This window comes from Talpa europaea (genome assembly GCF_964194135.1).
Source record: "Talpa europaea genome assembly, chromosome: 1".
In the NCBI taxonomy this organism is placed as follows: domain Eukaryota; kingdom Metazoa; phylum Chordata; class Mammalia; order Eulipotyphla; family Talpidae; genus Talpa; species Talpa europaea.
In genome coordinates, this window is record NC_140073.1 from 41,323,856 (window position 1) to 41,346,679 (window position 22,824).

At 41.3% G+C, this 22,824-nt stretch overlaps 1 protein-coding gene across 1 annotated transcript in view; it reads right to left on the bottom strand.

The window, feature by feature from the left end:
• Positions 1 to 16,353, bottom strand: part of SYT9 (synaptotagmin 9) — a gene marked incomplete at both ends in the record, with an annotated part of 167,346 nt that extends 150,993 nt beyond the window's left edge. The window contains one exon of the mRNA XM_084241272.1: positions 16,209 to 16,353. Coding sequence (XP_084097398.1) covers positions 16,209 to 16,353 — 145 coding nt within the window. The remainder of the gene's footprint in view (positions 1 to 16,208) is intronic.
• Positions 16,354 to 22,824: the final 6,471 nt, after the last annotated feature.

The window sequence follows — 22,824 nt, forward strand, 5'->3', positions numbered from 1 at the left end:
ATTTTTTTACATCATTTTTCATTTTTGCACAATGTATGCATTTTCATCTTGGTTATAGTCCTTGGCTCTATATATTTAAATACTGCTTCATTTGTTAAAAATAAAAGTTCGTGACTGCAAAGTCCTTACTGCTTATTGTACTACCTCTCAAATACCTAAAATAAGTCTTACTCGGTGACTTTTATGTCATATTCAGTATATTTATTATAGGAATAGTTTAATTAGCATGAGGCTTTGGGAAAAGAGCAAATAAAGAATGAGCCTTTGGGAAAAGAAAAAAGACAAAAGAAAATCCACAGATATTTTGCACTTGTTATTTTAATATATTTAATGATACCATCTCCTGAACATTTAAAGAATTAGGCCGTGTAGAGCCAACTCTGAGCCTCCTCTGACATTTCTCTATGTTATAGGCTGCATTATTAAGGTCATCATGTAGCACCCACTTCTCTCTCTGAGCTTGCCTGGATCAATCTGATTGCTCCATAGCATTATGACAGCAACTGTAATACATTACCTTTAACTATAAAGGCATATGTGACCAATATCTTATTTTCTGAATCTGACCAATTTAACCTCCAAGGTCCCATGTTCTGAGGCACTAGGAAGACAGCTGAGACAGATTGAGTCACTGAAGCGAAAAACAATGTAAAAATTAAAAGATAAAAAAGCCAATGTAATGGAAAAGAGCTGCAATTTTATCTGCCTGCAGAATGGATCCTCTCAAACCAAACCTGTGGGGATTAGATTCTCCAGGAGAGACCTGCAACAATTCATAAATAAATGGCCTCTAAAGCAGAGTGGAGGTAGAATCAATGGATACGTCTACCAATAGTACATGGAAAGAAAAAAGAAGGACATTTGGGGGTTTTCTAGTTCTTTTTGTAGGCTCTTTTCTGAAATGGATTCCACAAATGATGAATTTTAGCTCCCTCAAATTTAAAGTAATATACACAAAGCACTTTAAAAGTCCCACAAGAAAGATGACCTATAAAATTGGGATAAATCAGTAGCTTTAAATCTAAAATAGCAGTTGTTGCAGAACAGATTAAAGAGCATACAACAATATTTTCTCATTCATTCTCTTGGAAATAATTTGGGTAGTCTTCAGAGCTGGCCCAGCTCTCCCATCAATTGACATCCATATGATGTGAAAAGATAAGAACTGAACATGTTTCACCTGAGATCATTCTAAGTAAAGTGTTAAAAGTGGGTCTACTGTGCCCTGCCTTGTTCATCCCCCTTTCTTTGCTTCTAGATGATTCTAACAAGAAGAGAATATATTGGCAAGAGCAGTTGACAGTCTATAGGAAGCATGCAACCACGTTCTTCTTGAGATCACAGACTTGTTATTTTCTAGCTTATTTACTGTGTGGTTGTCTCAAATTAAAAAATTGAGCAATCAGAAAACAAACTTCTATAAGAGCCCAAAACCATATCTATCCAATTGGGTCCATATACTTTGCCCTGACTCCTAGATAAGGAATAAACTGTTGAAAATCTACCTACTCAAGCACATTACTCCGGCAGTTCAATCTTCTGCATCATTTTCCCATCTCTCCAGCATACAAACATGTAGTTATTTTCTCTTTTCATTAAAAACTATCTTCTCACTTGCACTTACCTGAGTGATATTGAGCCTTTTTTTTTTAAATAATAAATTTTATTTTTATATTCCCCCATACAATTGCAAACGCCCCATTCTGACCCCAATCCTTCCCCTCCCGCCCCCCACCCCCCAAAAAGTGTCTCTGGTTCATAGTTTTTTGTTGATTTTGATTTTCACTTTCTTATATTCATTTTCCTGGTCCCTTATTTAAGTTTTCTAGATTCCTGCTATGAGTGAGACCATCCGGTATTTTTCTTTTTCTTTTTGGCTTATTTCGCTGAGCATGATCCCTTCCAGCGCCATCCATGTTGCTGCAAATTGCATGTGTTTATCTTTTTTGAATGCTGAGTAATATTCCATGGTATATATGTACCACATCTTCTTGATCCAGTCATCTATTTTTGGGCATTTGGGCTGTTTCCAAAGCTTAGCTATTGTAAACAGTGCTGCTATAAACATAGGGGTGCAGGTGTTCTTTGGAATTGATGTTTCTGTGTCCTTTGGGTAAATACCTAGGAGTGGAATTGCTGGATCATATGGAAGCTCTATGTTTAGTAGGTCCAGAAATCTCCACACAGCTCTCCATAGTGGTTGGACCAGTTTGCACTCCCACCAACAGTGCAGAAGAGTTCCTTTTTCTCCACACCCTCGCCAACATTTGTTGTTGCTAGTTTTTTTAATATGTGCCATTCTCACTGGTGTGAGATGGTATCTCATGGTAGTTTTGATTTGCATTTCCCTGATGACAAGTGATGTTGAACATTTTTTCATATGTCTGTTGGCCATTTGCATTTCCTCTTCAGAGAAGTTTCTTTTTAGCTCTTCTGCCCATTTTTTCACTGGATTATTTTCTTTGTTGTTGCTGAGTCTCATCAGCTCTTTGCAGATTTTTGTGATCAGTCCTTTATCATTAGTGTTGGGTGCAAAAATGTTCTCCCAGTTGGTGGGGTTTCTCTTTGTTTTTGTTATTGTCTCTTTTGCTGTGCAGAAGCTCTTTAATTTGATGTAGTCCCAGCTGTTTATCTTTGCCTTCACTATCACTGCTTTGGGTGATGTGTCTGTAAAGACTTCAAACTATACTACAAAGCCATAATCATCAAAACTGCATGGTATTGGAACAAGAACAGACATACAGACCAATGGAATCGAATAGAAAATCCAGAAATAAACCCACAGATTTATGGTCAACTAATCTTTGACAAAGGAGCAAAGACTATGCATTGGAGCAAAGAAAGTTTGTTCAATAAATGGTGCTGGGAAAACTGGGTCGCTACATGCAAAAGAATGAAGCTTGACCACTACCTCACACCATACACAAAAATCAACTCAAAATGGATTAAATAACTAGACATAAGACCTGAAACCATAAAATATATAGAAGGAAATATAGGCGAAATACTACGGGATTTGCACATCAAAGACATCTTTTTTTTTTTTTTTTAATGTGCCTATTGGCCATCTGGATGTCTTCTTGGTCTTTTACCATTTTTGGACTGGGTTGTTTGTTTTGCGTTGTTATTGAGTTGTATGAGTTAAAGAACGTATTTTGGAAATGAACTCCTTACCAGATGTGTGATATGCAAGTATCTTCTCCTAGGCTGTAGGCTGCCTTTTCATTTTTTTATAGGAGTTTATTTTGTATAAAATCTTTTGAAGAAAAGCTTTTCAGTTTAAAGTATTCCCATTTGCTTATATTTATGCTTAATGAAATACTACTTGGCTATTTAAAAAGATGAATGGTGTCTTTTGGGACACTATAGATGGATCTTGAGGTGATTATGCTAAGTAAAATAAGTCAGAAACTGGAAGAAATTTACTAGATGGTTTCCCTCATTTGTGAAATATAAATAATCGAAGAAAATAATATGGCAAAACACAACACAAGTAGCTCTAGATTCTGGCATGTGGTGCTTGGGGGGAGGGAGGTAGACAGAGTAAGGTGATAGTGTGGTGGCATTGGAACCTTGGTGGAGGGCGAGTTAAGCACGTGTACATGTTGGTGTGAAGTCTGTATTACCAAATGCATTCATTTTTGTGAAAAAATGGCCAATCAATAAAATTTTGATGGGAAAGAACTATCTTTTAAATGATTTTTTTCTTACCTTTTTCTTCACACATACACACACACTCAAAGAGCATATATTCTCTTTCTTCAATTTCACCACTCTACTTGAAGAGACTCTAGTATACCCCTCCTCCAAATTCACTCAGTTCTAGGTCGCTGGCAGACCTCACGTTGCCAAATGCAATGGTCAGCTCTCTGGACTTACCTCCACCCGTCAGCTGAGCTTCACACAAGGGGTGACTTCCTCCTCCCAGGGATACTTCCTCACTGCCAGTCTTTCACAGGCGTCCAGTCTTCCGGTGTACTTGCTGATCCTTTTCAGTCTCTTTTGTTGGTTCCTTCTCATTTCCATGACCTCTTAATTCATTTTTTGACTTCATTTTTTTCCCCTTCGTTCTCCCCTTGGAGCACTCATCTAGTCACTAGGCTTTAAATCCACACATCCTGATGCGTATGGCTGTGTATCTGCAGACCAGTGCGCTCCCTTGAGCTCCTAGGGAGTATAACTAAATGCCCACTAATCATCAGTCTTCAATCTTCCCTTCATTATTTCACATCATGATTGTCCTCTACTAGATATTCCCATTACCTTAGAGCCATTATTTATCGTAATGGGATAGAAACAAAAACCCTTGATCACACTTCCCTCATTAGTGAGTACCAACCTATTGCTCTGTTCCTAGCTGTAGAAAAACTTGAAATAGAAATCTACTCATTGTGCCCAATTCTTCTCCCATCCATTTATTTTAAGGCCACTCCAATCAGGCTCTTGTTCACATCTGTCTACCAGAACTGACAGTCGACATCACTTGCCATGACTCATATCTTTCCTAACCGCAGTGGGCAGTACTCAGTGTTCATTCTGCTGGACCTAAGGGGAGCATTTGATGTAGCTGTTTATTCCCCTTTGCAGCACCTTCATCTTCAACTTGGCTTTCAGGTCAACACTCTTGCTTGGATTTTCTGGTCCATCTTTATCGGTCATTCCTTGTGACTCGTCAACTTTTCCCAATCCTCTTAGCATTGGAGAGTTCCACTAACCCAGTGCTGGTCCTCTTCCCTCCTTTAGACCCACTTCCCACCTAGATGACTGCAGGGTAAGGTAAAAGGTATCAGGCTTTTCTGCCCTCCTGCCATTAAATGACGGAACCCTGCGGTACTGAATGCATGCCTGATGGCGGGCACCTGGAGTAGGGTGTGGGCATAGGTAGATGGGATTTGACTGGGCTTTTAAGGGCGGCGTCACGGGGATGCCAGCAGAAGCCGAGAGAGAAGCAAGAGAAGCAGAAGCCGAGAGAAGGCCGGAGAGCCCAGAGTGAAGACCTGCTGGGGGTTGGGAGGCCTGCCAGCCTACCGGCCCCCCAGCACCCCTGCCTGCTGTGTACCTGGTAATCCCAATAAAAAACCTGCATGGGATCTTAGAAAACCTGCTCAGTGTCCATCCTAACCTTACAATGACTGTAGCCAGACTCCTTGTCAATATCATCTCCATGCCCCAAATTCTCACATCTGTATCTCCATTCCAGACACCTTTCCCAAGCACAGGCTCATATTCCACCATGCTGATGTGTAGCCCCACTTAACTCATAATAAGCATTTTCAAGTGAATACATTCAAAACTGAGTTCCTAATAATTGCCCTCCAACTGACTTCTACACTTATCCTTTTGCTCAGACCAAAATCAGAGTCACACTTGATTGCCTTACATCTTTCACTGCCTACATCAATCCATTCATTAGTAAATTCTGTCAGCTCTACCTTCAAGATACCTGGAAGCTGACCACTTCTCACAGCCTCCACTGCTATCACTCTGATCTAGGCCCCCACCACCTCTCACATAGATCATTATGTCAGCCACATGAATGTTTTCCTTACTCTTCTACAGTCTGTTTTCTATGTCGGCCAAAGTAGCCTTTCTGTTCCTAAGTCAAATTTTATCACTTTTCTATTTAAAACTCCCCAATGGTTTGTTTGCCATCTTACTTGAAGTAAAATTCATATTTTTTTCAAGGCTTATGGGCCCTACAATCAGCCCACCGCCCCCTCTCTAACCTTACCTACTAGGCTCTTCCTTGTCAACTTCGCTGCAGACCCAGTGCCCCTGGTTTATACCCAAATATGCCACACATGTGCCTGCCTCAGGACCTTTATACCTGCTTCTTCTCTGCCTGGAATGCACTTCCTTTGTTATGTGCATGCCTTGTATCTCCTTCCAATTTTTATACATACATCAATTTCTCAGTGATGCCATTTTAGTTTTCATACCTTATTCTCAGTTCATGCTTTCTCTTTCTTTTTCTCCTTAGCATCTGACATACTGTGTAATTAGTTAATTTATTTTTGCATTATAATTTTCCTCCCATCAACATGTAAGTTTCAAAGGGCAAATTTTTTCATTTGGTCCCCTTCTGTATGTTCAATGCCGCCCTAGGTATATTGGTATGTACAGGACCTAGAATAAAACTCTGCACATAGCAGATGCTTGATAAACATTTGATGACTAAATGAATTGCATCTCCAGTCATAATCTCTCCAATCAACCTTCATTCTGTCTCCAGAGTGGTCTAATTAAGAGAGAAAAGTGCTAACCTCAATTTTCAGCTTAAAACCTATGGGTCTGTAGTATAGCTGGTGGACACTGAAACAGGAATAGTCCATAAATCTAACTAGTAAAGTTTACGTGTTGGGGCAAGAAGCTGATATGAAAAGTGGAGTGTATGATAACCCCCACACACACACTCAAGGACATTCAATTCAATTATTTTTTAAAAATGTGCCAGTTTTTGGTAGCCCCTGAAAGCAGAATAAAGAAACATCACCACAGCAGGCCTTGATAGGCACTAGGCAGGCCTGCTATGTTTCCTCCCTCTTGGGCCCTATAACATCAGAGAAAACAGACTGTGCATATCCACAATCTGGGTGGTTGCAGTGCAACTGAACACACTATGCAACTGAACACACTACTTTTTCATTATTAAATAACCAGACAAGGAAGCAAGATGTCACTGTTAGCATAGTCAAAATTATATCTGGAACCCAGATGTTTGAACCAGATGACTAAACTTGCTAAAGGTAGCTTTTACAACTATATATGAGGAAATTGTACTTGGGTTTCAGGAAGACATGATCGGGGATCTAAAACAGGCAATCTCCCATTCTGTGATCCCAATTTGTTGGGACCTTACCTTAGATAAAAAGAACATCATCATCACCAATTTGAGCTTATTTCCCATGAGGAAAACAGAAAGAATTAAGAAAAGCACTCAGAATTTCACCCGTCCTGAAATCTCCCAGAGTACTTTGTTGAGAATGGATCCTTTGGGCTTATCATAGTAAACTGTACTCTTTCAAGATTGCTGCATCAGAGTGCTCTAGCCTTTGTGGGACATTGACAATGGCATCCAAAGACTGCCATGACCTGACCAGTGTTTACTAGAACAGATTCATCCCTCAATATTCCCAACACACACTCCACTTACTACACTCATGCATTGCCTAACAACCAGGACACTTTCTGAGAAATGTGTTGCTTGGTGATTTTGTCACTACATGTGCCATAGAGTGCAATTTCTCAAACATAAATGGTAAAGACTACTGCACACCAAGGCTGTATGATACAGCCTACTGGGGCCATGTTTATGTTGTACGTGGTTGACCAAAATGTATTAACAAAGATCCATTCTCTCTTGTCTCAGGATCTTTGTAAATTTCTAGAATGTCCTTCCCACCCACATATTCCAGGCTCCACCCAACAATCAGCTTCTCTAGGAATTCTCTGCAAATCCACTCAAGTCAACTAATTACTTCTTTCCTTTTTTCCAGCACTTATCTCCCTTCTTTTTTTTTTTTTTTTTGTTAATTGCAATCACTCTTTTATCTCAATCCCATAGGGCAGTAACCATGTCTAATGTATCTTTTAATCACTGACACATAATCTAGTACCTGGCACTTAAGAGAACTCAATGAAATTTTTAACTTAGTTTAATTATAATTAGAAAAGGTTATCAGATCTGTGTGTCTAGGGTAAAAGTTACAGAAGTGCTTGGAAAGAGGGAAAGAAAACAAGGGAAAAAAAAGATTCAAGCTATAGAACTTTTTTTCATATTTCACATCAATAAAGGCAGTACTTGGCACAGAAAATAATGTTACAATGTGTCAGTTTTCTTTTTGTTAGCATTATAGGCAGAGAATAAAAATCCTCTATATTCTCAACATTATTCAACTGAAGAGGAACCCCCCAAATAATGTCACAATAAACCCCTACTTTTTTATCTTCCTTTTTAAAATATTTTATTTTATATAATTCTTACATCATTTTTCATTTTTGCACAATGTATGCATTTTCATTTTGGTTATATTCCCCATACAATTGCATCCCCCCTTATTTTGACCCGAATCCTTCCTCTCCCTGCTCCCCCACTCCTGCACCCTCCCACCGTAGTGTGTCTCTGGTTTATAGTTCTTGTTGATTTTGATTTTTACTTTGTATTAATTAGTCTTTTTCCTGGCCCCTTGTTTAGGTTTTCTAAATTCCTGCTATGACTGAGACCATCCGGTATTTTTCTTTTTCTTTCTGACTTATTTCGCTGAGCATGATCCCTTCTAGGTCCATCCATGTTGCTGCAAACTGCACGTGTTTATCTTTTTTTGATTGCTGAGTAATACTCCATTGTGTATATGTACCACATCTTCTTGATCCAGTCATCTATTATTGGGCATTTGGGTTGTTTACATAGCTTAGCTATTATAAATAGCGCTGCTATAAACATAGGGGTGCAGGTGCCCTTTGGAATTAATGTTTCTGTGTCATTTGGTAAACCCCTACTTTTTGATGCAACCGTACAATGTTAGAAGTCAGTCTAATATAATAGACTGATTATAGTCAGATAATGATAGTTCATTCTCTGTACAGTGCTCTATCTATGAGGTAAGGACAGAATATTTATATACTAATGCAAATTGGCAAGAAAAACATTAAAATTCTAAAAAAGCTGTTACATAATAGAAAATAACCACAGAAAAAGTGACATGAAAGGAAATATAAGCAGATTTAAAGTATTAGAAATATTCAGTCCTACCAACAAAAAAATACAAATTCAAACAATCAGAAAGACACTTAAAACCTGTTTAAATTAGCAACCTTTTGTTCACATTATACCACTAACTGTTAGTGTATTTACTGTTGACATGTAGCAGGAATCACTGATATAGATATGCTGGAAAGCAAGTTGAGCCCACTGTTGAAAATTAATCATTAAGAAATTTTCCCAAAAAGGAGTGAGATACTATAGATATATTAAAGAAAAAACAGAAGCTAGAAATGTGCAAAAAGAATGGTTAAATAAAAAAGGTATATCTACTCTTTGAAATAATATAGTCATTACAATAACTGAATAGTAGTAATTGTTCATCATGAAAAACTAATAATAACAGTAATAATAATATTTATTGAGCATTTATTATGTTGTAGGTACTATGATGAACACTTCACATGCACCATAAGTACTGACATAGAGTTATAAGATTTAACAATAAAGATATACATATATATGTATCTGTAGTGTCTAATTCAATTTGCATTTCAGATAAATAATGATAATCATTTAGTATGAGACTGTCCCATGTAATATAATCTGTTTACCTGAAATTCAAAATGAACTGAGTATCCTGTATTTTATATGGACACTAGTATTCAACTTTAGTAGTAAGAAGACCAGGAAAAGAAACTAAATAACCTGCCCAGGTACATACAGTTATGGTATTGTGATAAAATTCTATGTTTACAGAAACAGAAGAGAAAGCTTTGTCTAGGAAGGATTATAAACAGGTAAAGCATTTGCGTGCCCAGAGGTCATGGTTATACTACTACCACCACCAAAACCACATTTTCCCCTAACATTTTAAAAGGACAGGTTTATTAGGAAAAGGAGAAAGAAAGGTACCTGAATAGTCATAGGTAGGCAGGAGGGCTCAAAATCCATTTGTTGAGCACCTACTCTGAGCTCTTGGCTGAAACAAATTTCCACTCCCATTTTCTACGTGAATAAAGTGAAGCATTAAAGGTTTTGTTCAAGATGGTGAAACTACTAAATGCAGCATCAGGATCTGACACCAAAGCTCTTGCTTTATCCTTCTTTCTTTTTTTTCTCTCTCAGGTGCGGATCTACCAGTGTTGATATAAAAGGTTTTGTGTGATAAAATACACATGGGTCACTTGACTATTTCAAGAATATCTGCAAAACCTAGTTACTGTGGGAAGATACTCTGGTTTCAGGTCCTTCCCACTGTCATCCATCCCAGTGAAACCCTCTGAAGGTCAAGCTGTGATGCACATTTATGGCTTGAGTAGTGATTCATTTGGAAAGTAGAAATACATACTCCATAGTTATCTTTTTAAAAGTGAGACTAGGGCCTCCCTGGTGGCGCAAAGGGTTAAGACACAGCCTATGAAGCTATCTGCAGCCACCGCAGCATGAGTTCGATTCCTGGCCAGGGAGTGACCTACATGGCGTGGCAGACTTCTCCTGTCTCACCCGCTGCGCCCCTCAGCAGTGAGTCTCCGTCAACCTGCCTGTTCTGTTCCCCTCTCTGTCTCTGGTGAATCCTCTCACCCTCCACACCTCTGGTCTGTACCCCAGCTCTTGTATGCATAAATAAATAAATCTTAAAAAAAAATAAAATAAAAGTGAGACTATTCTCCCACTTAGGCTTTTCTAAGCTCCTCCCCTTACTCTATGTGCTTATCAACATAGAGTTCAGCTTGTCAAAGTGTTAGTTCCTTCAAGTCAGTCAGTAAGAAGGCAATGAGTTATTTTAAGCCAACCACATGAGAAAGCACACATGCATGTACCAACACACTTTCACAGTGAAAGTGATCCCTATCCTCTCTACATAATAGGGAGTTTTGAGGTGATGTCCCTTATGTGTCTGCTTAATTTTTCCTTGACAGTTTAGCACACATCAAAAAGTTTGTGGTTTTGATTGTTTATTCTGAAAGAGGCAGCTGGCCACAGGCTGCCTGTGATGCCTTTACCAGGATTTGCTTTTGTTTTTCCCTCTTGATAATTACCTCATGACTAAACCACTCACTGGCCCATGTAGGGAAATCCCACAGAGATGAAAACACACTTGTTTAAATAAAATATTTATGAAGAAGCCCTAAAATGTCACTGAAGTAAATGCAAATTAGATCTTCACATACTGTGCATCCGATATGCCACTCATTCCTTAGAAGACTCTCTATTTCCTGATTGCAATTAACATGAATTTTTTAAAATTAATCCCATTGTGCATAATCACACCAATGTCTATTCAGAAAAACCCAGTGTTTTTATGACTATTTTTGAAAATTTGAATTAAGGTTAATAATATTTTTTCTCAATGATTAGTTTGGAAAATTCTCCTTATAAAGTTTATGTAATTACTATTTTGCATGCACATCTTCTAATAAGTGATTTTATCTAATTCAGCACAAGGTGACACTAGTGAATGCTCTGGCATACTATTTGAGTATGATTTTTTTTTAATATGATTCTTTTCTCCTCCAAATTGAGTGAACATAATAGATTCTAATTATATTTTTCAAGAGTTTTCAAAATAAAAATTTGCAGTAATATTGTGAAAAGAAAGTTAAGAATCAACTGACATGGATAAGTGCACAAGGGTAATCGTGAAGGCCACTGACTTTTGCTACCATCTTTTTTTAATTTTGCAAGAAAGGAATGTAAGTGGAGTTGAGAAGAGTTAGACAGTCATCTTTCACTTGATAGTCTCTACATAGCTACACATTAGAATCAACTGAGGAACTTCAAAAGAATACTCATACCAGGCCTCACTCCCAGGGGTTCTGATTTAATAGGCTTAGGTAAAACTCATTGGTAGATTTTTCTGTAATTTTTGCTTGTTTGTCAGAGTTCCCTAAATGCTTCTAATGTGCAGCCAAGGTTGAAAGCCACTAATCCAAAGAATGTTTTTCTGAATAGTGTTAAGGTCCCCTTAGGAAGAGGAATCATCAATATGTTACAGATCATAAGGCTCTGCGTCACACCTGGACCAGGTGAACATTTTCTAGTTCACCAGAAAATGAAGAAAAATCTCTAGAAATGCAAAACTGAATGTTGGATCACCAACATCCTGAACAAAAGAATTCATAATCAAAATGTTGCACTGAGTCTTTGTAATTGCATAGAATTTAGCCTACACTTAGAGACTAAATCCAATATAAAAATGCAGAATAGAGAAAGTGGAAATTTTCATTGACAATACTCCTACATTCTTAGTTTATATGATGTGTTTGCTTAAGAAGCTACTTTGACTTAGGCTCAACAATTTTTTAAAATGAAATCATGGCCTTGGGCTGATTTAGTTCTCTGAGCTTCAGTTTATTCTTATATTCCAATCTCTTTTAGCAATGCTTCTCAAATTTCAATGTGCCTGTGAATCACCTGAGGATCCTGTTAATACACAGATTCATATGCATTAGATTTGGGATGAGGCCTGCATTTCTAATAAGTTCCAGATGCGACTGATGCTGCTGGTCCACAGATGAACACTTTGACCAGTAAAGTCTTTGAAGACATTATGAAAATTAAATGAAATGACCTACATAAAGTGCTTGGCACAGATGTGGTTGGCATCCTACAGAATAAAAGACCTATGAGAAAAGTAATTAAATATGGTCAAAACCTAGAAACCACAAGATCCAACCCTCCTTCCTTTTGTAAATATGGAAACAACAGGTTAAGAAATGTTAAAATCACTACCTTGTAAGAGCAAATGGTGTAAAATGGAGAGGAGACTAATTATTTATGGCTACAAAGATTACAGTGGAGAGCTATGAGTGGAAGTTATAGAGAGCTTTTCATTTTATACAAGGAAAAAAACCTTTGAACAATAGATGCCATCCTACAATCAACTGGTCCTATGAAGGAGAGAGAATGAAGCCCCCAGTTACAAATTATGAGTACAGACCGGTCGATGTTAAAGAAGGCATTCATGCTTTAGGTCACTGAGAACTATCTAAAGGACATCACAGAGTAGACAAAAAAACTTTTTTTTTTTTTTAAAAAATAAAACAGAAACTGTCCTATTTCTCTCTTTACTCCCTTCAACTACCCCTGAAGTCTTCCCCTAAACAGTAAATGGAGTTGCTTTGGTAAAAAATCTTGGAGTCATCCTCAACTCCATTTATCCCTCACAACCATTCCATCATTAAGTCCTACCACTGTATCTTCAAATTCTGTCTGTAAGCCAGTTACTTCTTACATATCCATTACAAGCTCCCTGGTACAAGTCACTATCCCCATATCTGGGTTACTATAACGGTCTCCTAACAAGTTTCTGTCTTCCCATTTGATCTTCTATGGTATTTGCTCAAAAGAGTCACCAAGGTTTTGCCACTTCCATGTTCAATTCCTTATAATGGCTTCAGATCTCATTCAGAGTAAAATCCAAACTCCTTATAATGGCTTACAAGGCCTCACATGATCTTCCACCTCTAACTCCTGGCCATATTTCTATCTGGCTCCATTTTTTTTCTGTTCCAGCCTACCATGAATCACATCAACAAAGCTCCCACCTCAGGCAAACATATCATATAAACCAAGGTTATTGGAGTATTGTCAATGAATATTCTCCATTTTCTCTATCCTGTACATCTATATTAGATTTAGTCTCTAAGTGTAAGTTACAAAGATTTAACTCAAAATTTTGTCCTTGCTCTTCCTTCTGCCATGAAAGTTATTAACTGAGATTTGCAAATTTATATCCCGCATCACCAATATGCAGAAAGACACCTAACAGAAGCACTCTAACAGCATTATGTGGAGAAAGTGCTCAGATTCGGCTTAAAGATCAGCACTTTACTTTCCATAATTGGTACAGATGAAGGTCTGGGTGAAGTATTCTAGCTCCAATTGTAACTTAGCTTCATTTTTTAAAATGACACTTTGATCAAATCTCCTCTTAACACCAAGTTTGGGAAGATGAATTCACATACTCCTACCCCTACTCCAGGGCACTGCAATCATCTTGGCAAAGAAACAACTTTTCTGGTGGCCCACTGGTCTGTGACCCAGCCTCAGCCTACCTCAAAAGATGAACAAAAATGCTAGAATTCTGCTATTCACAGGTTATTATGTCAGCTTACTCCTTTTAAAACCAAGTTCTTCAGGTGATCTTGAGAAAACTTAACTACCACTGAGTAGCCATGGATAGTCAATGGACAAAGAAAGCTGGAGCAGGCATTTAGGTAGGTTCCTTTACAGAAAAGGAAGACACACGTTTACAGAGCCAACTCTTCCTAAAACCCACCTCCAAGGATGAATTATTGCTCCAGTTCACACTCCATAGTAGCAGAGGCACTATTCACAGTGTAGCTATTCTGCCCATTCAGTGAAATTTTTAGGACTCAGAAATTAAAGCTATTCTTGAACTCTCAAACAGCTTAAAGGGTGATGAATGCATGTGACATAAGAATTAATAAGGACCCATGAGAGAAAGGAGAGATATGAAGAGGGATTCTGGCCTGACCTGAAGTGCCTTGCAATAAAGGGCGCCCTTGGGATGTCATCTTCAGCCTCAGTCTCTCTCACCTTGAACTCAGTCCCCACTCATGTCTTATGACCTGGTTTCCAGACGTGAACCAAATATCCAGAGGGGCATGGAGCTACACAAAACCCCCGTGCCCTAATTTAAGAAAGAAGACCTGGCACTCAGTAATTCCAACAGCAGCAAGGCATACTCTTGGCTACAGATACTACACAGTCGAGGAATTGGATTTGTCTCTTATAAGAAGTCTGCTCTGTGTTTCTTCTTGAGGGCTGCCCAGTACAGGCACTGAGGAAAACCTATGAATATGGACTGCAGTTTGTGTATTAAAAGGAGCAGAGGCATAAAACTGACATGCAAAAATGTGAAGTGTTAAATATGGGACTCAGTAATAGGCCTCATCCATCTTCTCTCATGAAGCCTAGAAGGACTCCTTATGTAGGATAAGAATGGGAGTTTGTCCCACAGAAACAGGCAAAGAAGCTGGATGCTTCCCACTAACACTTGCTTTGGGTGAAGCATGCTAAATAACTGTCCTGTTCAAGCTGCTTAGGGACATAACTTTCCCCTCTTAGGATACCACCCTGTCCTCATTCAGGTCTGTGGTCTGTGTAGCACATCACATCAGGAATGAGTCATGCAGAAGCTGGACATTAAACCTCCAGAAAAATCATTTGGGATCAACAATATTTCTGGACTAAATTCTCCACCTTGAAGTAACACATTAGTGATGATCTGATAAACTTAATCACTGTAACCACAGGCAAAGGGAGGAAATAATCTTTCTTTGTCGTTAGCAAATAAGCCTTTGAGAAAGGAAAATTTAACATAAACTTTTAAGAAATGTCTTCCCTTCTCCTTCAAAGACCCCCTTAAGTACCCAAAAGGAAGTAACATGTCCATCAAGCTCAGTGTGTGCCTCTTTATGAATTAAATAATTCTCTAATTTATCCCATGGGTAAAGAGAGTTTGACATAATGAACTGGCTTAAGTGAGGCAAATTCATACCGGGTAATTTGCACATCAATAGCTCATTTCCAGTGTTTATACACAAGAATATCAAGGGAAAGGCCATTTTCTCACCATTTCATCCAACCCAACCACGATATGCTTTTGTTTTTGTTTGTTTGTTTGTTTCAGTGAGAGAATATTGGAGAAAGTGATCTCTCCAGGTGAGAAGAAATTCAAAGAAACATTTGAAAGAAACGTGTCCTCAGTAACCAGTAGCAGGTGAGATGCGGGAGACCCAAAGGCCCTTAGGGAAAGCAAATGGCTCCACCAGAACTCCCTCCTTCAACCTTAATTACAACAAATGAACTTTCCAAAGTTGGGAGCTTCGTAACTTTCCCTCGTGCAGGTGCTCGGCCGCCACCTGCGAGCCCACCGGCCAGGACGCGCCCGCGGCGGGGCAGGTGCGGCGGGGCAGGCCCAGGCCGCTCCACGACGAGGACCCGCCGGACCCGGCTCGCGCCCGGCGCCCGGGACCCGCAGCCCCGTCCTCGGCCCCGCGCCGCCCCCGCCCCGCCCTCCCGCCCCGGCGCCGGGCGAGGACCGGGTACCGCGGGCGAGGCGCGACGCGCCCGGAGGGTTCGGCCCGCAGCCCGGGGACATCCCCAACTCCCAACTTCCCGGAGTTTCCCTGGCCTCGTCCCCTCTCCGCGGCCGGCGAGGCCCCGCGGCCTCCCTCGGCGGAGCCCGGGAAGTGGCGCTCGGAGGACGGAGCCGCCCCAGGAGCCGCGGCGCCGCGGGCGCAGGTAGCGGGCGTGGTCCCCCCGGCGCCCCCGCCCCCCGCCCGGCCTGCGCGCAGCAGCCCCCGCCGGGTCCCCGCGGGCTCCAGCACCAGGCCACGCGCGCCGGCTCCCCTCCCCTCCCCGCGCCCGGGGCCACCCCCTCGCCTCCCTCCCGCGCGCGCGGCGCTCCAGCCCCAGGCCCCGGCTCGCCGCCCCGGGCCCTCCGCGCGCGCCGGGCAGCGGCGGCCGCACTCACCTGGGTCGCGGAGCCGGGGTCTGGCGCGGTCCCGCAGGTGGTAGATGAAATCCTGGCAGCTGTCGTGCTCCAGGGCCCCGCGGGCACAGAGCTCGGCCAGCAGCTGCAGCGCCTGGTGACAGAGCGCGTCCCTGGCCCCGGGCATCGCCCCCCCGCATCCTCGGACCGCGCCGGGCGGGCGGGCGCGGGAGACAGCCCTCCGCCTGCCTGCTCAGAGCCGCCGCCGCGGGGCCGTCCGCGCGCGCCGCCCGGGACCCGCCGGGAAGCCGCCCGAGCCCCAGCCCCAGCGCGCCCGGCCTCCCACCGGTTGCATGCAGCTCTCCCGGGCCGCTCGGTCGGGCTGGCTCGCGCTCCCGCCCGGTGCCTCGGTCCCTCCCCCGGCCCCGAGCAGAGGCGGCGCCGCACAGCCCTGCGCGCCTCTCCGCTCGCTCCCCGCCCGCTACTCGCGGCCGCCGGGGGCGGGGCCGGGTCAGGGGTGCGCGCCGCGGGGTGGTATCCCGGCGGTCCCCGCCAGACCGCCTGCCGGGCTCCGGGGGGGCTCGCCCGCAACTACCAGCAGTGGGGACCCCGCTCCGGACCTCGCTTTTAGAGCCGCCGCGCCCAGGCTTGGAGAATGCGAGCGGGTGCGCGCTCCGGGCATTCTAGCTACCCCACCCCTTCGTCCTGATGCAAACCAACACCCTCCCCCGCCGCCCCTCGCCCAGTGGGGCCAAAGCACATTCTTGGGTGCTTTATACGAAAGATGCAATCAGGACTACACCCGCCGCATCTGGAGAACCGAGTGCCGTCCTCAAACTTGAAAAGAGGCTCAGGAGCATAAAACATGGGCCTAAGGAGGCTAGACCCCATCTGCGGGTTTTGAAGCCAAGATTCACCCACAAAGGAAGGATTTCCTAAGCAAAGCACCTTTTGTTCACTCTGGTGATGTGGAAGTACTCAGACCAGAACTGGGGTGAAGAAAGCGTCTCCTGGGAAGGATGCTGGGACGTACCTGGAGTTTCAAAGATCCTGGCTGGTTTTCTAAGCTGCCGACTGGAAATCTGAAGATTGCCAACATGTCTCCAGCACCCACCCATCAAGGAAGAATATCACAGAATCTGAGTTATTTGAGAGACAACACAGGACACACCTGTCATACACCACCTCTTAAGCCTTTCAGGCAAAAAGCCCAGAAATAACCTGAGAGTATTGGGGTGTGTGTGTGTGTGTGTGTGTGTGTGCGCACACATGTTGGGCACTGTCCCACAAATCTTTTAGATATATAATCTCATTTAATTTCCTCAATAGCCCAAAAAGTTTTGTATAACTATCATCCCCATTTACCAAAGAAGCATCTGAGACTCAGAATTCCGAAGTTCATAAATGGGAGGCAGAGTAACCTTCGTTTTTTGTTTTAAGTGCAATCCCCACTCTAAAACTAGCAGAGTAGACTCTCATTAACTGCCATTCTTAGCCATAAGTTGTGCTGTTGCTAGGGGCATCTCATAGCAGATCATATTGTGCAGAAAGGTAATTCTGGATGCCATAGTGTGTGCATCCAACAGATGAGCTTTGAAATCCTGCTGAGAATGGTGCCAGGGCCTTAAGGACCTTTTATGAGAATAGCTGGGAAAATGCAGAGTGGTAAAGATAAAAGTAACTCTTTAGAGTTGTGCAACGATAAGTGGACTTTCTCCCCAAAAAATTAGGAGGGAGAGGGAATTCACCGAGAGGGAGCTAGTGGAGTTGTCAGAGCAGAAGCTGGTCCTTGAAAGAAGAGAACAGACCATGTGGCAGTGGAAGGGTGACCAGAGAAGGCTGGTCTTTGGTTCCCCTTGGCAGGAGGAGCATGTGTGACAGTAGAAATAAAACACTGATTGGACTATGTCAGTGAGGAACTGAAAAAAGTTTCTGTGATAAGCCAGGCAAGATATGACAAGGTCTAAGTTGATTATCAGAAACACCCAAATTTTAAAAACATTTAAAGGGTTAATTGACAAGACTGCAACCAATGGAATGTGCAAAACTAAGACACTGAAGTTTCAAAAAAAAATGGCCTACTTCATGTGTGGGGAGGCCCTGAGGCAAGCCTGGAATTTAGGAGAAAGGACCAACAATCATCCACAGAAAGGTAGAGACTGGGCTGCCATACTAGATGTGTTTCTGCAGGAAAGAAAAACAAAAAAGAGTGTTGCCATTTAAAGTGTGCTTTAGGGCCTCCCCGGTGGCGCAGAGGTTGAGCGCTGGGTTGCGAAGCTGCCCGCGGTCTCTGCAGCGCCGGTTCGATCCCTGGCTGCTCGCCGGCCACTGGGCGAGGGTCCCACATGGCGCGCAGACCTCTCCTGCCGCCCGCTGCTCCCCTCAGCAGTGTGCTTCGGTCCTTCTGCCCGCTCTGCTCCCCGCTCTGGCTCTGGTGAAGTCTCTCACCCTTCCGCACTTCTGACTGTACCCAGTGCTTGTATAAATAAATAAAAATAAATCTTTAAAAAAAAAATAAAGTGTGCTTTAAAAGGAGGAGACAATATTAGTAGCAGAGGAGAAGAAATCAGACAGGCAGTCATGGGAGCTAGAAAGGGTTGAAGGAGCAATTAACAGCATCAACTACCTGCAGAATTTAAAGAAGAAGAAACAAAGAAGTATCCTTTGAGGTAGCACATACTAAGACTTCCATGATTTAGAGAGAAGAATGTGAAGTCCACCTCCCGGAAGTTACTTGATGTTTCAGGATCCAAGGTTTCTCATGGTGTAATACTAGTATGTGTGTCACTGGGTTGTTCTAAAGATTACGTGAAGTAGTTGGAATAGTACTGCCACATAGTACAGGCTCAATAAATGTGTTTTTGTTGTTGTGCTGTATGTCTACTATAGTATGCAAGGTGCCAAGCACAGTTAATTTATTACTTGCAACATCTATGAGGTAGATGTATTAGTTCTCATTTTACAGGTGAAGAAGGTAAAATCAGGTGGTTAAGTAATTTTTCTAAGGACAGACTGGTAGATTGCTTCCAGAGACAGCCATAACCATTCCTCTCATCTCACATGTCTTTGGCAATGTGACTTGTTCACTCTTTCCACCAAGAAGGAGAGACCATTTCCCTAACCCTTAAATCTGGCCTGGCCCTGTGACTTACGTTAGCTAACAGAATGAGTGGAAGTTATAATTCTGGCATCAGGATTATGGTTGGTGAGGATGTAGGGGAAAAGTACAGTCACTATGGAAATCAGTATGGAGAATCCTTAAAAATTTAAGACTGTAACTACTCTACGACCCAGATATCCTATGTCTGGGCATACATGTAGCCAAAGGAAATGAACTTGCTATCTCAAAGAAGCATCCACACTCCCATGTTCATTGCATTACTATTCACAATAGCCAAGACATAAACAACCTCAGTTGTTTGAAGGATGAATGGATCAATAAATTGTGAGATGAATTTCATATCAGAATTGCCTGGCAGGATTTTTCAAGTCTTATATACATCCTTAGAGATCCTTATAATCCTCCTAGATGTGGAGATGATAGGTGATAGATAGATGATAGATAGATAGACAGACCGATAGTTAAATTATCCTACCATGAGAAAGAAGGTCAGAAATTCTTCCATTTACAACATAGATAAACCTGGAGGACATTATGCCAAGAGAAGTTAGCCAGACAAAGACAAACACCATGTGGAATCACTTATATATGGAATCTTTAAAAAAAAAAAAGAGCTGATATTGCAGAATGGCTGTTGCCAGGGCTGAGGGTAAGTGAATAGGGGAGTCATGTAGATCACAGCACATAAACTCCTACCTATAAGACTCTAATGTACAGCAGGGTCACTAGAGTTAGTTATATGTATTATGGACTTGAAATTTGTTCTTAACAAATGGCTTTGACAAAAATCTCTAGGTGTTGGAGCAGGAGAGGAACAATATCTGTTTTATTGCCTCGCTAGCCTGAGTCAGAAGATTATAAGACCATATGTTTTTGTTAGTTCTCATTCTGTCCAAAGAACCAGGCCTCAGGTTATCTGCTGAAGAATTCAGTACTTAATCATATTTAATCAATCAATTAATCAATGTCTATTAAGTGCTCATTAAATGCAAGGTTTTTAATACAACTAACTTGAATGTTAAATTTCCTTATTAAAACTTTTTTTTCTTCTATCTTGCATTCATTACTCAAAACTTTATCCTCACAGTATGCTTATACTTGGGGTTATCCCTATTGCAATTTCTTGACTTTTCTTTCTCCCCTCTAACATAACTGCTCCTAATTTTCTTCTTTCTCATTTTCTTTCCATAAAGCTTTTGTTAGGAAGCAAATTAAAATTTGAAATCCTTTGGAATTTCAAAGTTATTATCAAAATTACATTATTACTACTATTACTGTAGTGTTTTTCCTTTTTTTTTGGAAACCCAAACACAGAAATGAAGGGGGTAGTGATGGGTACATGAACTCTGAGCACTGCCCTGAGCACTATCCTCCTGGGCCGGTGGGGACAGAGGTTCCAGGTGAGAGCACAGAGCCCACATCCTAAAGATGAACAAGCCCAAATAGCCAAAATATCAGCACTAGCACTGTGCCCTCACCAACTCTGATGGTTGCAATTAGGGCTATACCTGATTTTGTTTTTGGCATGTGAGGATGGGCAGGGTCTGACAACTTATGTTCTGTGTGGTCTTTCCAGACTGGCCTAAGTGTCCATTTATAGCAGACATTGATGGAGCAAGTGCCCTGTACCACATACTGTACTATTAAGTGCTTCGTTTAACTGAATCATTACCACACCATTTGAAATAAGTAATGTGATTATCATCCTGACTTTGTAGATGGTGACTAGTATGCCCAAGGTCACACATCTAGAAAACAATGAAATGAAGATTCAAACTCACTTTGGGGAGGCTTCAGAGACTGAAATTTAACTACCATGTAACTTGTCTCCCCATGAATTTCATATCACAATTGCCTGGAAGGATTTTTTTCCAAGTCTTATATACACTCTTAGAGGTTCTTATAATCCCTGGACTGCAGAAAACCCAAGTAACACTATAAAATGAATTATATATGGCTTACTAAAGATGTCATAAAAGCCTAGGTCAGGATATGATAAACTACAAACAGAACACTGTGGGCTCCTATTTTACAGCTACCCCAGTCCCTTAGAAGTAAGGGATCACAGTGTGGTCTGGATCCTCGCCACTGGGCTTTGCCGAGCATGCATCCTTTTACTACTTCTCTTCTGCATTTCTGCCTTTCATGTACACATCAAAACAGCCTTCCTCCAACAGAGACCTTAATTTCTTTATCTGAAACTCATCAAAGTTCAGAGTTTGCATAAAGAGATTCCACTAAATAGACATATTTTCCTTCCATTCAATAACTGTAATTGTCCTTTATGACACAGATGTTTTCTCTCCTTGTACCTGGGTAACACTTTACTGTTTCTCCATTATTTCTTTCCTCTCATTTTCACATGGGTCTCTACATTATGTGCTTTGTGTGTAGTATGAATGTTGTGGGTGCATCTGTGTGTCCACATGAATGCTTATGTGTATGTGAGAGAGAGGGAGATAATCTCTATTTTCATACTGGGAAGAGGTACCCTTTTGAGGTATTGACCTTTATAGGCAGTAATGGACTCTATCTTTTGCAACACAAAATAACTTTCCTGAATACATATGGTTGTAGCAAATAAGCTTTTATTTCCTATGGAACCATTTTATTTTCTGTGAAAGAATATTTGTTTCCAATGAGGGTCAGAATTCTTTGGATTGTCAGGACACAGCCATGAGCCAAGGTGAGGGCTACTTTCACATTTTTTTGAGTTCAGACCTCTTCCTATGTATTAAAAGGAAGAGAAGTTCATCAAGTTCATATAATGAAGGTTTTATGCAAAATCTAAACTTTAATGAACTGCAGATGATTTTATGAGAAAGGGTATAACTTTTAAATTAGAACTTTAACTCCCATTAAAATAAAATCACATTCCTTAATTTTCTTTATATTTTGAAAAGAGATAATAATATTTCAGTTGTCCTATTGCAATACTTCTATTTAAAGAAACATAATGTTATGTGTGAACTGCTTTAAGGAGACTGATTCAAGATAGTAGTAAGTGGTCTTGATCATTTTTGCTTTATAATATTAGAGGTACTAAAAGATATGTGCAAGTCTGCCTTGTGGGTTTACTTTTTAGCCTTTTGCCATGCCATTTGTGAGAAATCTCTTGCATATATTATTCAAGAAAGAAAATGTGGACAAGTTTTCTGAAGTGTTTATCCCCCTCAATTATGTTCATTTTTCTTCAGTCTCCAGTGGTTTTTAGCCTCAACTGGAGATGAAATTCACTTGAACAAAATCTTCTATATGAAACTCCAAACACAGATGCAAGTTTTAAAGGCAGATGGTAGTTACCTTCAAACTTAGACATACAGGGACAGAGTTAGGGGGAGACGGAGAAAAATTAAAATGAGAAACTAAGGCTAGAGAACAAATACTAGGACTATCACTTATCCTTTGAGATCTATCTGGTTTTCTGCTGCTTCTCTTGCAAACTACATTCACCCCTTCATTCTCCTTTACTGACTTTGCCTCTTCTGTCTGCCTCTAACTGCTGGAATGCCTGAGCCTGGTTCTTAAACTCTACTC